Source organism: Molossus molossus, unplaced genomic scaffold, assembly GCF_014108415.1.
Source record: "Molossus molossus isolate mMolMol1 unplaced genomic scaffold, mMolMol1.p scaffold_m16_p_33, whole genome shotgun sequence".
Taxonomy (NCBI): Eukaryota; Metazoa; Chordata; class Mammalia; order Chiroptera; family Molossidae; genus Molossus; species Molossus molossus.
In genome coordinates, this window is record NW_023425370.1 from 634,712 (window position 1) to 647,920 (window position 13,209).

At 65.1% G+C, this 13,209-nt stretch overlaps 1 protein-coding gene across 7 annotated transcripts in view; it reads left to right on the plus strand.

The window, feature by feature from the left end:
- Positions 1-13,209, plus strand: part of PLEC (plectin) — a 57,440-nt gene that overhangs the window by 22,649 nt on the left and 21,582 nt on the right. For 3 of the 7 annotated variants that reach the window (XM_036281356.1, XM_036281360.1, XM_036281362.1), the window contains 4 exons: positions 11,396-11,457; positions 11,852-11,941; positions 12,751-12,828; positions 12,914-13,006. In XM_036281356.1, the coding sequence (XP_036137249.1) occupies positions 11,396-11,457; positions 11,852-11,941; positions 12,751-12,828; positions 12,914-13,006 (323 nt within the window). Of the gene's footprint in view, positions 1-178; positions 876-6,355; positions 6,539-7,876; positions 8,132-10,471; positions 10,728-11,395; positions 11,458-11,851; positions 11,942-12,750; positions 12,829-12,913; positions 13,007-13,209 lie in introns of those variants that run through there. The other 4 variants (XM_036281355.1, XM_036281359.1, XM_036281357.1 and 1 more) reach the window with 4 other exon arrangements.

Consider the following 13,209-nt stretch of genomic DNA (forward strand, 5'->3'; position numbering starts at 1 on the left):
CCCCCCACTCTTCTAGGGGCCCCGTGGCTGTGGGTGGGAGGGGCCGCCTGTGCTGCTGAGTCAGAGGGGGCCGGCCTGGGTGTCCTGGAGGGAGGGCAGGCGGGAGGCTCGCGCAGGCGGTGGGCAGGCCCAAGTGCCGGCAGGAATCAGGAATCGCAGGAGCCAGGCAGCAGGCAGCAGGCGCCAGAGCCTCACGTCCGGAGCCCAGGCCCTAGAGCTCAGCAGAGGCCTCCTGCCTGTCTGCCTGCCACGGGCCCCTGTTGCTCCCTTTGCTGAGGAGCTTTGTTGGCCTCCTCCCTGTGCCCCGCCTGTGCCCTCACCTCACTGCTCAGCAACCATGGTGGCAGGCATGCTCATGCCCCTGGACCAGCTGAGGGCCATTTACGAGGTGCTCTTCCGGGAGGGTGTGATGGTGGCCAAGAAGGACCGGCGGCCCCGCAGCCTGCACCCCCAAGTGCCCGGAGTCACCAACCTGCAGGTCATGCGTGCCATGGCCTCCCTGCGGGCCCGAGGCCTGGTTCGGGAGACCTTCGCCTGGCGCCACCTCTACTGGTATCTCACCAACGAGGGCGTGGCCCACCTGCGCCAGTACCTGCACCTGCCTCCGGAGATCGTGCCTGCCTCTCTGCAGCGTGTGCGCCGCCCTGTCGCCATGGTGATGCCCGCGCGCCGCACCCCCCACGTGCAGGCTGTGCAGGGTCCCTTGGGCTGCCCACCCAAGCGTGGGCACCTGCCAGCTGAGGACCCTGTCCGTGAGGAGCGAAGGGTCTACCGCCGGAAGGAGCCTGAGGAGGGGGCCTCTGAGCCCCCTGTGGTGCCAGCCAGTGCCCCCGGGATCCTGGCGAGGCCTGGCCCGGAGCCTGCCCCAGCCACAGGTCAGCTGCATCCTGGCCCCAGCCATGGGGGATGGGAGGGGGTGCGGAGGCTGGGCTGGGGTGGGAGTAGCACATGTGGGGGGCTTTGCTCACACCAGCAGATAGAGCTCGCTCTGCCTGAGGGTGCTGAGTGCCCTGCTATTGGACCACGTGGCTCCTCCTCCTGGCTTGAGGACTTGGGGTGGGTAGGCCAAGGAGGCGCACATGGGCCCCTGCCAGTCCATCCCCAGGCACACCCTGGGGCTAGGGGTGGGGCTTGTGGCCCTGGACTGGCAGGACCAGCTGTTAGCACAGCCCTGCCCCTCTCCCCAGTGGCCTGTCTGCCCTAGGCCTTCTCTGCACCAGGTGGGGGCGTTCAGAGGAGGTGCTGGGATGGATGGGGTGTAGCTGCTGTCCACCAGTGCGCCCAGGAACCTGCCTGACCTTTCTGAGCCTGTGTCCTTCCAGTGGGGGTGACCCCTGCCCATATGGTTTTGTGGCTCAGATGTGGTACTGAAACTGGGTGCTTGGCTGGCTTGGGGTTGATGACAGCCTAGGGGACAGCCCTGGGTGGGCGAGACGAGCAGACCCCAGGTAAGAGGACACTGGCAGGCCAGAGGCCAGGGCATGGCGGGCACTGTGCCAGCCCCAGGTCTAGGCAGGTCCTTTTTGATGGGAGCTGGGTCTCAGAGGGTGGGACGGGTCCTGTTGTCCCCAGGTTGCCAGCGACCCCTCGCTGTGCCCCTTCTCTGTAGTGTCCTGCTGTCCCTAAGCACCTGTGGTGACAGCACCCAGGTGGGTAGATGACACATGTCCCGTGCAGCTTGTGGCCCGTGCACTCCTGGAGCTCACTGAACTTCGTGCTGACTCGGGGTGACCCAGGTCCCCCAGCATGAGGCAGGCTTGGCCCCCACTTTCTGCTTTGTGTCTTGACACTTGGAGAAGAACTTGATTTCTGAGGGGCTGGGAAGGGGGCATGAAATGCCGCCGGCTGTGTGGGCAGGCATTTACCCGGTGCATGGGGGTCTCAGAACCCAGGTGCTGGCCCACCGTGCTGAGCCAGAGCCCCAGTCCTGGCCTGTTCTAGGTTGTACCCACCTCGTCCGTGTCGTGGGAGCCTTCCAGGAAGATTGGTGGGACTGTACAGTGCAGGTACCGTGGCCTCTCCAGCTCCTGTCAATGGGGTGACAGTGTCTCCCATAAGGAAATGAAGGTGCTCAGCTGGGCAGTCAGCCAACACTGACTGGTCAGCACTGACTAGCATCTGGTGGCCAGGTCCTGGCCCGGGGTTTTCTACCCCAGCCTCCCCCTCACCACACCCCTGCTCCCTCAGTGGTTTGCAAACCAGCCCTCTCCCCTTCTCCCATCCAGGTGTGGTGATAGCGAGCCTCTCCCCCCTCTGCTTCCTTCCTCCCCGGGGGCTAGGCTGGACTGCTGGGTGCCTGGGGGCATTTGGCAGCAGGCCCAGGAGGGGGACTGGGTGTGGCTGCATTGGACAGGGGAGGGCACCCCAGCCCTGACGGAGGTGACTCAGTCTTCCCTTCCCTGCTGCAGCCGCAGCCACCGCGGTGGCAGCTCAGACTTTCCAACAGGAAATGAGCTCCAGCTCCAGGCTGAGTCAGGGCCAGCGGGCGTGGGCTCCCTCCTTCCCCTGGGTCTCTGGGGCCCAGCCCCATACCCAAGTGCCCCTCTCAATCCCGATCCGCGGGGCACCTGAGTGTTGGGTGTGGCAGGGTGCTTCCTTGTCATCTGCAGGGATGGTGCCGGCTCCACACTCAGACCGGGGCAGTCTGGTGACCCCTGAATGATGCGTCCCCTCCTCCGGCGTCCCTTCCCCACAGCATCGCCTCTCTAGTTGGCAGAAGGGTGAGGCTGGGAGCCTGTGGGGCCAACTGCCCGGTCCTCAGAATGACCTTGGTCAAAGGGGCTGCCTGTGCCCCTGCAGCCCCGCCCGGGGAGCTATGGACACTGCAGGGGCAGTCACACGTGCCCCCAGCCCCTCCCTGTGCAGTAGTGGTTTGCTCCTTGGTGTGGGAAGATGTCTGAACTCCGTCTGCCACATACCAGCCAGACCCAGACTGAGCCCCTGGCCCAGGGAGCCCCCCCGAAGGGGTGAACTGGATGAGGGTCAGCTTTAGGAGCAATCAGGGAGGTGCCCCGAGCTGAACCCTGACAGATGAGGAGGAACTTGCTTGGCCAAGAACAGCCGAACAGAGGGAGGCCTGGTGGCCTGGTGGCCGGCAGGCGAATGTGGGACGGCCGGGCTGAGTTGGGGCTTGCTTTGTGTGGTGGGGTGTTTTTATATGTGGATTTCATTTACGCTTCAAAGTGACGCTTTTGCCTGGCTCCAAAATCTGTATGAACCCCGGGGTTTATAGAGAAAAGGCGCCATCTGACCGGTGTGCATATTACCTGTGTGCTCCCACCCGCTGCGCACGCTGACCGCCCCACAGCCCTCATCCTCGGAGGCGCTGAGTCAGCACACACAGCTGCCTTGCTCCTTTGTGTGGCCCAGGAGGGCCCCGTGTGGCTGCGGGACATTAGGGTCTAGTCAGCTCTTTGCGACAGTCCCTGGCTTTGTGTCTGCAGACACGAGGGGGCTTTGTGGCAGGACAAGGTTTGCCTTTTACCTGGTCCTGCAGAGGCGGGCGGGACAGCGGACAGTGTGTGGAGGACCATGGAGGCAGGGGCGGGGTGTCACATTTGCCCAGCTGGTTTGTGGAGGAAGGGCCAGCTTTGGGAGCTGAAGGAATGAGGGTGCTGAGGACGGTGGGAAGTCCCAGGGGGCTGTGGAGAGGAGGGGCGTGGTGGGCTGGGCCAGGCAGGACAGCACCATAGGGAAGCCTGGTGGTCTGGAGGGGCTGAGCCTGAGGGCTCAGAGGGCTCGGGGAACACGTGCAGGCTGGCCCACTACACCACCCAGGCTGGTCTGACCCGTTGGTCAGCGGGCTTCAGCTCTGCTCCCCTCTGACTAAGGGGTGGCTGTGAGGAGGAGTTGGCTCCCAGAGCTGGGTGGGGAGCCCTCCCTCTGCCTCCCACCCCTTCCCTGCTTCCTGCCTCCCTTCCTTTCCTCTCTGTGGGCTCTGCTCAGAGCGGCCTGGCCTGTGCTTAGCTGCCATGGACAGGTACACCATGGAGGAGCTGATTCAGCTGGGCCAAGGTAGGGCAGGGCCTGGTAGGGCTGGGCATGCAGGGTGAGGGGGGACCCAGGCCTCCAACTGGGTTGGGCTCTCCCAGGCAGCTTGTGGCTGGGGCCCTGGGGGGGCTGGAACTCTGGGATGCAGGATGAGCATGGTTTCCGCTCAGAGCTGCCTGGGGCGTGTCTGGTTTGGAATGGAGGTGTCGGGCAATGTCCCAGGTCTCTGTGGAGTGGTGGAGGGCTGCCCAGTGCCCCCAAGGAGCTGGTGCCAGCTCCCTGACCCCCCATGGGCTTCCTCAGTCAACAGAGCTGACCACTGCAGGCCAGTTCCCTTCAGAAATGAGTTTCTGAAGCATTGGGTGGGTCTCCCCGGGTGAACCAGGCTGCCCCCACCCCAGCAGTCACAGGCCAAGTGTGGTTTGCTGTGTGTTGCTGCAGGCTGACCAGGCACACCAGAGGGACCTCCAGGGCTCAGATCACAGCCGGTGTGACCAAAGGCCAGCTCCTCACCCTTTCCGTGCTTGGTTTCTCGTGTATCTGATGCTGTGATAGCGCAGGACTCACTCACTTCACAGAGTTCTGTGAGGGTTAAATAAGATCGTGCTAGCCCGGCCGGTGTGGCTCAGTGGTTGAGCGTCGACCCTGCACCAAGAGGTCACCAGTTCCATTCCTGGTCAGGGCACATGCCCAGGTTGTGGGCCCAATCCCCAGTGGGGGGCATGCAGGAGGTGGCCAGTCGATGTTCTCTCTCATCGATGTTTCTATCTCTCTCTCCCTCTCCCTTCCTCTCTCTCTCAAATCAATAAAGGGGAAGAAAAAAAAAGATCATGCTTGACAAAGAAGTGCTACAAAATGCCATGTAAACCCTATATCTAGTCCTCAGCCCTCTGTCTGCTGGGGCCCGGGAGGAGAGGGGCAGGATTGTGACCCCCATATCCTGTTTCCCGAGCACACTGAGGTTCAGGTCAGTCCGGGATGTGGCCTGGGCCTGCCTGCTGACCAGGACCTGCAGCCCCAGGCCTTCCACAGATCGTGTTGCTGGGGTTCCTGGGGTGGGGCCAGGGCAGACACCAGGAGGAGTGGCCTGGGCAGGGAGGCACAGCCCCTCTATGGGGTAACTCTTTCATGTCTTCACGGCACTGCCCAATGTGGGGCTGCCTGGGTCTCTGGCCAGTGGTGTGACCTTGGGGAGGCTGTCCCTCCCTCCAGGGGCAGGTGTTGTGTTGAGTGACTTGTGCAGGGGCACCCTTGTCCATGTGGCCTTTTCCAAGTGCACCCCCACTGCTGCTCAGGTAGGGGTGCACGCCCGCTCCATAGGGTCAGTGGTAGGTCAGAAGGCTGCTTCTTACTAGAACTGCCTGGGAGCCTGCGGGTGATGCTGGTGGGCGCCACCCAGCCAGACTGGACTCAGCGAAGGGCCCGGGCCCTGGTGCCCTCGCTCTGCGCGTCATGTTCTAAGTCTGGACAGATGACGGGCCTTGCCTGTCCTCGGATATTTATATCCCTTGGGCCCCCTGCCCACCGCCCCTCCCCCATGGACACAGGCGCTCTGCTGACAGCGCACGCCCTTCCCTCCTCCCTGACACCGCTGCTGCCCGCTCTCTGCTGCCTCCGAGGGGCCTGTGACCCTCCCTCACCCCTTGCCCACTCCTGTCTGCCCCAAGGGCTCCTGCCGCTGTCCCCAATGAAGGTCGTGCCGGGTAGGTGAGAGCCCAGCTGGGGCGGGGGGCCGGTGCCGGGGCTCGGTCCTATGTCCCTGCACACAGCCTGCCATTCCAGGCCACCCCCTCATCCCTCCAGCCCTGTTTCCTGCCCCACGTGGGGGGCCTTGGGACGCTGGGGCACTTGTCTTTGACTGTGGTTGGGTCAGCTGCAAGCCCAGGGCCAGCAAGGCTGGGGCATTGGCATGCATCCCCCTTGGCGTCTGGCAGCTGTCACCAGAGGGCACCCTTGGAGACAGAATGGGGTTCTTGGGCACCCGGGTTGCCCTTCTGGTGGAGGCAGGGGGGACCCATGCTAAGGCCACCAGGCTGTGCTGGGGGTGCCTCGGCTTGGCCATGCGTCGCCACAGGCCCCTCCTCCTGGCGGGTGTGGCTGTGGGTACGCAGGGGTTAAGGCTCCCGCTAACCTTGAGCGTGATAGCTGTGCGCAGGGACAGCTGAGCTGGGCTGGGCACAGCCCAGGGGGGGGGGGGACGCTGCCGAGTGACTGGGAGGGAGGAGGGGAAGAGGTGGTGGGAGCACACTCGGTGCAGGGACGGGACTCCTCTCACCAGGCAGACAGTGCTGTGGGGCGGTCCTGCAGGCAGGGCGGTCCCTGGTCCCGGTGCCCCCCAGCCCGCCCTCACCCAGGGAAGGGAGGGGGCTGTCGGCCTGGAGCAGCGTCTGAAGGGCAGCTCCGCCCGCTCTGCCGAAGCTTTGGGGCCCCAGAAGCATGGAGCCCTCGGGCAGCCTGTTTCCTTCCCTGGTGGTCGTGGGCCATGTCGTCACTCTGGCCGCTGTGTGGCACTGGCGCAGGGGGCGCCGGCAGGCACAGGATGAGCAAGGTAAGCCCCTGGCAGCTACCGCCTGGGCCGCTTGCACCAGCCACCGCCCGGCCAGAGGGGGCTGGAGGCGGGGCGGGGGTGAGGGGCCGCCTCCCTCTCACCCCTGCCTTTCCTTGTCCCCTCCCCTTCCTGTCCCTGAGCTGAGCAGCTGCACGTGGTGTCCGAAAGCAGTGTTGCCCCTGCCTCCCACTCTGCACTGGAGACCCTGCCTGCTTCCCTGGGAGGGGCCGAGACTCTGTGGCTCCAGCTGGGACGGGTGGGGGGAGGCTGGAGCTGGGTCCCGGCCGGGACGCGGGCAGAGCTGGAGCGCCACCTCGGAAGGGAGGCCCCTCCCAGCTGCTAGGGACACAGCACAGTGACTGTCAACACAGAAGCCGCAGGTGCAGGTGCCCTGGGACAGGTTTGGGGAGGGTTCCTGCCCAGGACTGAGGTCCCGCCCACTGGGAGAGGTTGAGTTGCACAGAGTTGAGGCAGGTGCCTGAGCACCCTCTGCCAGTGCCAGGACTGACTCGGGGCGGGTAGCCAGGCTGTACTCTGCCCTCCCCCCACCTCAAAGTCACCGGCTTTGGGCTACAGCCGGTGGCAGCCAGGCCCAGCACAGCATTGCCCTGCACAGGAGGGGTGGGGCCTGCTCTGGGGATGCGGAGGTTGTGCTCAGCTCGGCACCCTTGGGTGCGGGAGCTCATCTTCGGTGGGGTGGCCAGGCTGCCCGCTGGTAGGCCTGCTTGGTCTCAGCCTGGGTGCCGGACGGGCTGGACCTGAGGCCTGGGCCAGGATGGGGCTTCTAGGCGTGGTTTTGGGGGCTGGGTTGCCACTGGTGACTCAGCTGCGGTCAGTACAATGCGTAGGCCAGGGCTTCTCCCCTGGGAGTTGCCCCCCCTCCCCTCCCCCCGCCTACTCTTGTCCCCAGCCTCGAGTGGGGAAGGGGCTCCCCTTCAGCTGCTACCCTGGAGGACAGGGGAGGCTGCCCACCACCCTGGCTGCTCCGGGTCTCCACTAACCCTGGGGCTGGGGCTTTGGTGTCTGGCAGGTTCTGGGCTGTTCTCAGCCAGCTACTCCCTGCACCCCCCCCCCCCCCAGCCTCTCCTGCGCATCCTGCTGGGAGCCTCCTCTGCCGGAGTTTCCCAGCTCCTGGGCATCCCCAGGGGCACCCCTCCTTGGGAGCCTGGGCAGCCCCTGAGTTCCCAGGCCCCTGTGTCCTAATGGGTAGCCTCCCCTGTCCCCAGTCCCCTAGTGTTAGCAGGGTCCTCTTCTCCCAGTGGGGGTGCGGTTTCCGGTCCTGCGCTGGGCGGGGCGCCCGCCAGGGGCAGGTTCTTCGGGTCTGGGCTGCCTGCCCGCTGCTGGCAGCGGGGGAGGGTGCAGAGCGCAGAGCCTGGCCTCGCAGCGTGGGCTGGGGAGCAGAGGCACCACCGTGCTGCTTGCTGTCCTCAGTGGGCGACTCCAGGGTGTCTGCGCTCATGGCAGCGGCCGGCACATGGGGGGCGGGAGGCGACTTCGCCGCGCAGGAGGTCCTGCTGGAACGGCTGTGCTGGCTGGACGGGGGCTGCGAGCGCACCCGCAGGGGCTACCTCTACGGGCAGCTGTGCTGCGTAGGTGGGTGTGGCCGTGCGGGTGGGTGGCGAAGGAGGGGGCATCAGTCTCCCCCAGGCTGGGGAAGGGGGTGGTGCCCAGCCCAGGTGTAGCCCCGCCCCGGGGCTCTGTTCCAGCGCTGCTCCGGAAACACCTGAGAGGAAGGCCGGGTGTTGTCCTCTGGGCCCCATTTGTTCCTTCTCCAAGAGGGGGCAGGTGGGCGGGGCCAGACCGTAGGTCTTCGGCCTTGGATCCTGGGCTCCGGGCATAGGCAGCCTGGACGTGGGAGGAGGGAAGGAGGCGCTGGGGGCGGGGCTCCGGGCCCGCTTAGCTTTGGGGCTCTCCAGGGCCAGTCTCCAGGCGTCCTCTGCCAGACCTGTCTTCACTCGCTGTGGGACCTGCAGCCTTAGTTCCCACATCGGGAAAAGGGGGCGATGATGCCCCTCAGAGGGCCTTGGGCAGCTCTAGGGGCCACTGGGCTGGTGACAGAAGGTCAGCCGCCCTTGGATAGTTCAGGGGTCAGGCACATGTATAGGAGCTAGTGCTGGGCAGTGTGTCCTGGCGGCCTGGCTGGAGGCCAGCCTGGGAGGGGATGTTCGTAGGTTTGCCGGCATGAAAAGGATGGACAAGGGAGGAAGCAGCCAGTCAGGAGCAGGGCTGGGAGGGAGGGGCTGTGGAGAAAAAGAGGAGGAGCTCTGAGACCCCAGCTCAGAGGAGGGGCCTCCAGGGGGATGGCTGGGAGCCTGTCAGTGGCAGAGAGAAGGCTGAGGAAGGGGTTGGGGTGGGCCTCACGCCAGTCTGGGATGTCAGGCCCTGGCTGCCCCCAGTTCCAGCGTCTGGAGTTCCTGATCCCCTCCTGACCCCTTCTCAGGGCCTCTGGTGTGTCCCCTAACCAAAACGACCCCCACCCTGCAGGCAGAGGTCTGCCTGCCTGTTGCTGCCGGACTAGCCCAGAGCCTCAAACAACAACTGCTCAGTGCAGGTTCCTGAACTCGGGTTGAGGGTCCTCAAAGGAGGCTCCAAACCTGGGGAGGGGCAGGTGGGTGTCTTGGGAGCTGTGAGAAGTTCTGGGTGCGCCCTGTGCTAGGAACAGTGACCAGTGTGAGGTCAGATTTGGGGTTTTGTTGGGCCTCTCTCTGGAGGGTGAAGAGCTGATGGCGGTGGGGTTGTGGGGGAGACTGACTGCCCTAGCGCCCCCAGGCCCTGCCCAGGTAGGGTGGAGAGTATGGAGGAGGGCGGCTGGGCGTCCCTGTGTGTGGTGCCAGCTGGTCTCTCCACCTGTGAGGAGGAGACTAAGACTTTGAGGGGAGGAGGGGATGTAGCCAGCTCCTCCAGGCTTGGGCCCCACCCTGTGGGTTTGGGCGCCCTCCCGTGGCCACAGAGGGGCAGCAGGAACGGGGTGGGGTGAGCTTTTCCCGGAATGGGGCCCTGAGTGCTGGGGGGGTGGCGGCAGCTCACAGCTGGATCACATCGAGCCAGATGCTCCGACTGGAAAATTCTTGTGGTCTGGGCTGTGCATTCTTTCCTTCGGTGGTCGGCCAGTCCCCAGTGCTGGCTGTGGGCAGCTCCTCGGCCCTGCGCCCTTTGCCCGGCTCTCCACCTTTACAACCCTGAATAGCCGCTATCTGCCAGCCCTGCCCGAGCAAGCAGCCCCACCCATCCTGTGCCCACTGCCCCGAGCGCCTTCCTTTCCAGTGAGTCACCATGTCTGGGCCCCCTCCCCAGCCCTGACTCACTGGCAGGGACCCCCTCGAAGTGCTCCTCGCTGCCCCAGCCTCCTCCCCCAACAAGGGGCAGAGTTCCTGCAGCTCCCGCTGGGCGGCCCTGCCTGGTGAGTCACTGCTCAGCTATGTGTGGGTCCTGCCCACCGTGAACTCTGCCTGCAGGAGGGCGCTGCTCCAGGCTGTACCTGCACAGTACCAGGATGGCCCAGGATGGCCCAGGATGGCCCAGGCAGGGCAGAGTAGAGCCCAGCAGGAGGCTGTGGCCACAGCAGGGTGTGTAGGTCTATGAGGAGGTCTGACTTAGGGTACTGTAAGATGAGGATGGGTAGTTGGTCTCCCCCAGGCCAGGTGTCACTCAGTTTGGGGAGTCCCTCCAGCAGGAAGGGTGAGGTAGCCATCGGGATGCAGCCCGTGTGCAGCCAAGTGCCAAGTCCCCTCACACCCCTTCCCCCCCCCCCCCCAGGGCTCCTTCTGGCAGGGTGGGTGAGGAAACCCCTGGGTTTCCTGTTTCTGTGGGTAGAGGGTGGGGCCATGGGGGAGGGGCTGCCTTCTTCCAGCTGGGACACTCCCTCTGGGGGGTGGGCAGGGTGGGGTGGGGCTCCTGGGGCGGGGACTGTGTGCTGGGGAGTAAAGCAGGCAGGGAGTGGCCACACCACCTCGCTGGGAGCTGATCGGCTGCTGAGCTAGGGCGTCCTGTGCTGAGAGCCGGTTGTAGCCGCCTGTGCGCACACAGGGCCGCAGGGCACAGCACCTGGGGGCCAGGGACCAAGGGTGGGGTGGCATTATGTCTCAGCACCGGCTGCGAGTGCCCCAGCCCCAGGGCCTGGGTCAGCAGAGAACCAGCTCGGAGGACAATCTCTACCTGGCCGTGCTCAGGGCCTCGGAGGGCAAGAAAGGTAGTAGGCACTCCCCTTGGGCAGGGAAGGGCCCACTTCCTGTGGCAGGAAGCCCGGCTCTGGGTGGGGGTGGGGCCCAGGCTCTGAGGGTCTGAATTTGGGGTACAGACTCAGACGGGCTGGGGCCTGGAGTAGTGTGCTGTCCTGGCCCAGGTGTAGAGCTGCCTAGCGGGAGAGGGCTGGCCCATGTTGGCAAGGCAGCAGCAGCCTATGGGCCTTGGGTATTGGCCTGTAGTGGGCAGGGGGCTCTCTATATCCTGGGAGGACACGGCTCCCCCTTGCCCCTCTCCTGACCAGGCCTGGGTCCTGGCTGGGAACCTCTGCTTAGATCTCCAGGAGGCAGCTTGTGCGGGGACAAGGCAGGCTGGGACTTGTGTGCGCTGGGCTCTGGGTGCAGCTGCCAGCACAGGACCCTCCCATCTCCGGAGGGAGACAATAGGGGGATTGAGCAGTGGGTACCTCGTGTGCCTCGTGCTGCCCTCCTCGCCTGGACAGGGCTGGCTGGGCCTGGGCACCTCGGCCTCTGTCAGCCTGGTGGTGGGCACTGGGTCTCAGTGTGATTCTGAGGCCCTCTTCAGGTGCCAGCTACTGCATCTGCTTGGTGGGCACCTCCTGGGGTTCCAGGGGCTTCTCCCAGGCCCCGGGTAATCTGGCCTTGTCTCTCCCAGATGAGCGGGACCGTGTGCAGAAGAAAACCTTCACCAAGTGGGTCAACAAGCACCTCATCAAGGTTGGTGCCTGGGTGCGCACATGGTGGGGGGCCGGGGAGACGGGTGGAAGGTGGAAGTGAAGGAGGGTGCCCCTGGCCCTCCAGGCAAAACAGGAGCTGCCTGCCCCTGCCCGAAGTTGCCCGCCCCTGCCCACAGGTCCTGAAGGCCTGGGAGCTCACCTTTCTTCTCAAACCTGTGATTTTCTGTCTCTCTCCGCTTCCTCCGTCTCCTCCTCTTCCTCCTCCTCCTGGACTGTCCTCATCTGTCCTGTAGCACTGGAGGGCAGAGGTAGGTTCCTCTTCGAGCCCCGGGGCCCCTGCCTCTTGTTCTCTACAATCAGTCCCCCGAACCACCGCCACGGCCTCTTGGTGGCTCTTGGAAACCTGTGGCCAACAAGCCCCTCTGTCCCTGCAGGCCCAGAGACACATCAGCGACCTGTATGAAGACCTCCGTGATGGCCACAATCTCATCTCCCTGCTGGAGGTGCTCTCGGGGGACAGCCTGGTACGTGCCCCTGCCCGCCCCTCTGGTCCTGCCTGCCTCACTTGGACTCCCCACCTGCCTTCCCTCCTTGGGGTCTTTCCCACAAGCCCATTCTGCCCAGCTCGGCCCTGCGCCCCACTGGGCCTCTGGTGAGCGACCCCGTGCTGTGGGCGCATGGCCCTGCTGCTGTCCTCGTTGGAACCCTGACACTGTAACCTCATGCTCTGCTCTGCTTTGGTTTCTCTGCTGCTTGGACTTGAACCTTGATCTCTGCCCTTTACCCTTTGCCCTGCTCTGGCCCGGCAGCCAAGAGAGCGGGACATAATCAGGAGTTCGCGCCTGGTGAGTGGTTGTGCCCGCTGGCCCCAGCGGCACATGGGCTCCCTGAGACTGGAGCCCAGCTCACCCGGGGCTGGTGGCCAGTCCGGCCCGACCTGTGTCTGGCGCCTGGGTGGGCAGATGGCCGTGCATCGAGCCACCTGCTGTACTGCCCAGGGTCAGGCCCGAGACTCGCCAGGGCTGCCACCACCCGGCAGGAGGACCCCTCCCCCAGTGCCACCTCCCTCCGCCAGCTCACAGCTTCCTGGCTATTGTCTCTTCCCCAGCCCCTTCCTTCCTTCCCTGAGTCTGGGCCTGGCTGCTGGACTTCCCAAGCCCCTGCTGGGCCTGGCCTCTGGGCCCACGCCCCCTTGGCAGCTGGGGAGGGTGAACCAGGACATGAGAGGGGATGCCACACTGGGCAAGACCCCCAGTTGGTTCAGTTGCAGATACGGGGGGCGCGGGAGGGGGGGCATGTCTGCTCCGTGGCGCTGACAGCCTGCCCCTCACAGCCCCGAGAAAAGGGGAGGATGCGCTTCCACAAACTGCAGAACGTGCAGATTGCCCTGGACTACCTCCGACACCGCCAGGTAAGGTGCCCCCACCATGTTGGGGGCCCCGCCCCGCTCCCTAGCTGCCTGCGGGCGACACTGAGGGAGAGCTCCTTGCTTGCAGGTGAAGTTGGTGAACATCAGGAATGATGACATTGCGGACGGCAACCCCAAACTGACCCTCGGACTCATCTGGACCATCATCCTGCACTTCCAGGTAGAGCAGCCGCCTGCCACCCTCTGCTGCTGCTGCTGCTGGAAGCCTCCCTGCTGTCCCTGCCCAGTCCACACCCAGCCCTGTGCTAGCTCTGTGGCCTGAGGGCCCAGGTCTTTCTCAAAGCCTGCCTACCCTGAGCCCTCCGGCCCTGGCTGGGCAGGGCCTGCAGAGCCTCCCTGCAGAGGAATGCATTCCCTGCCGGT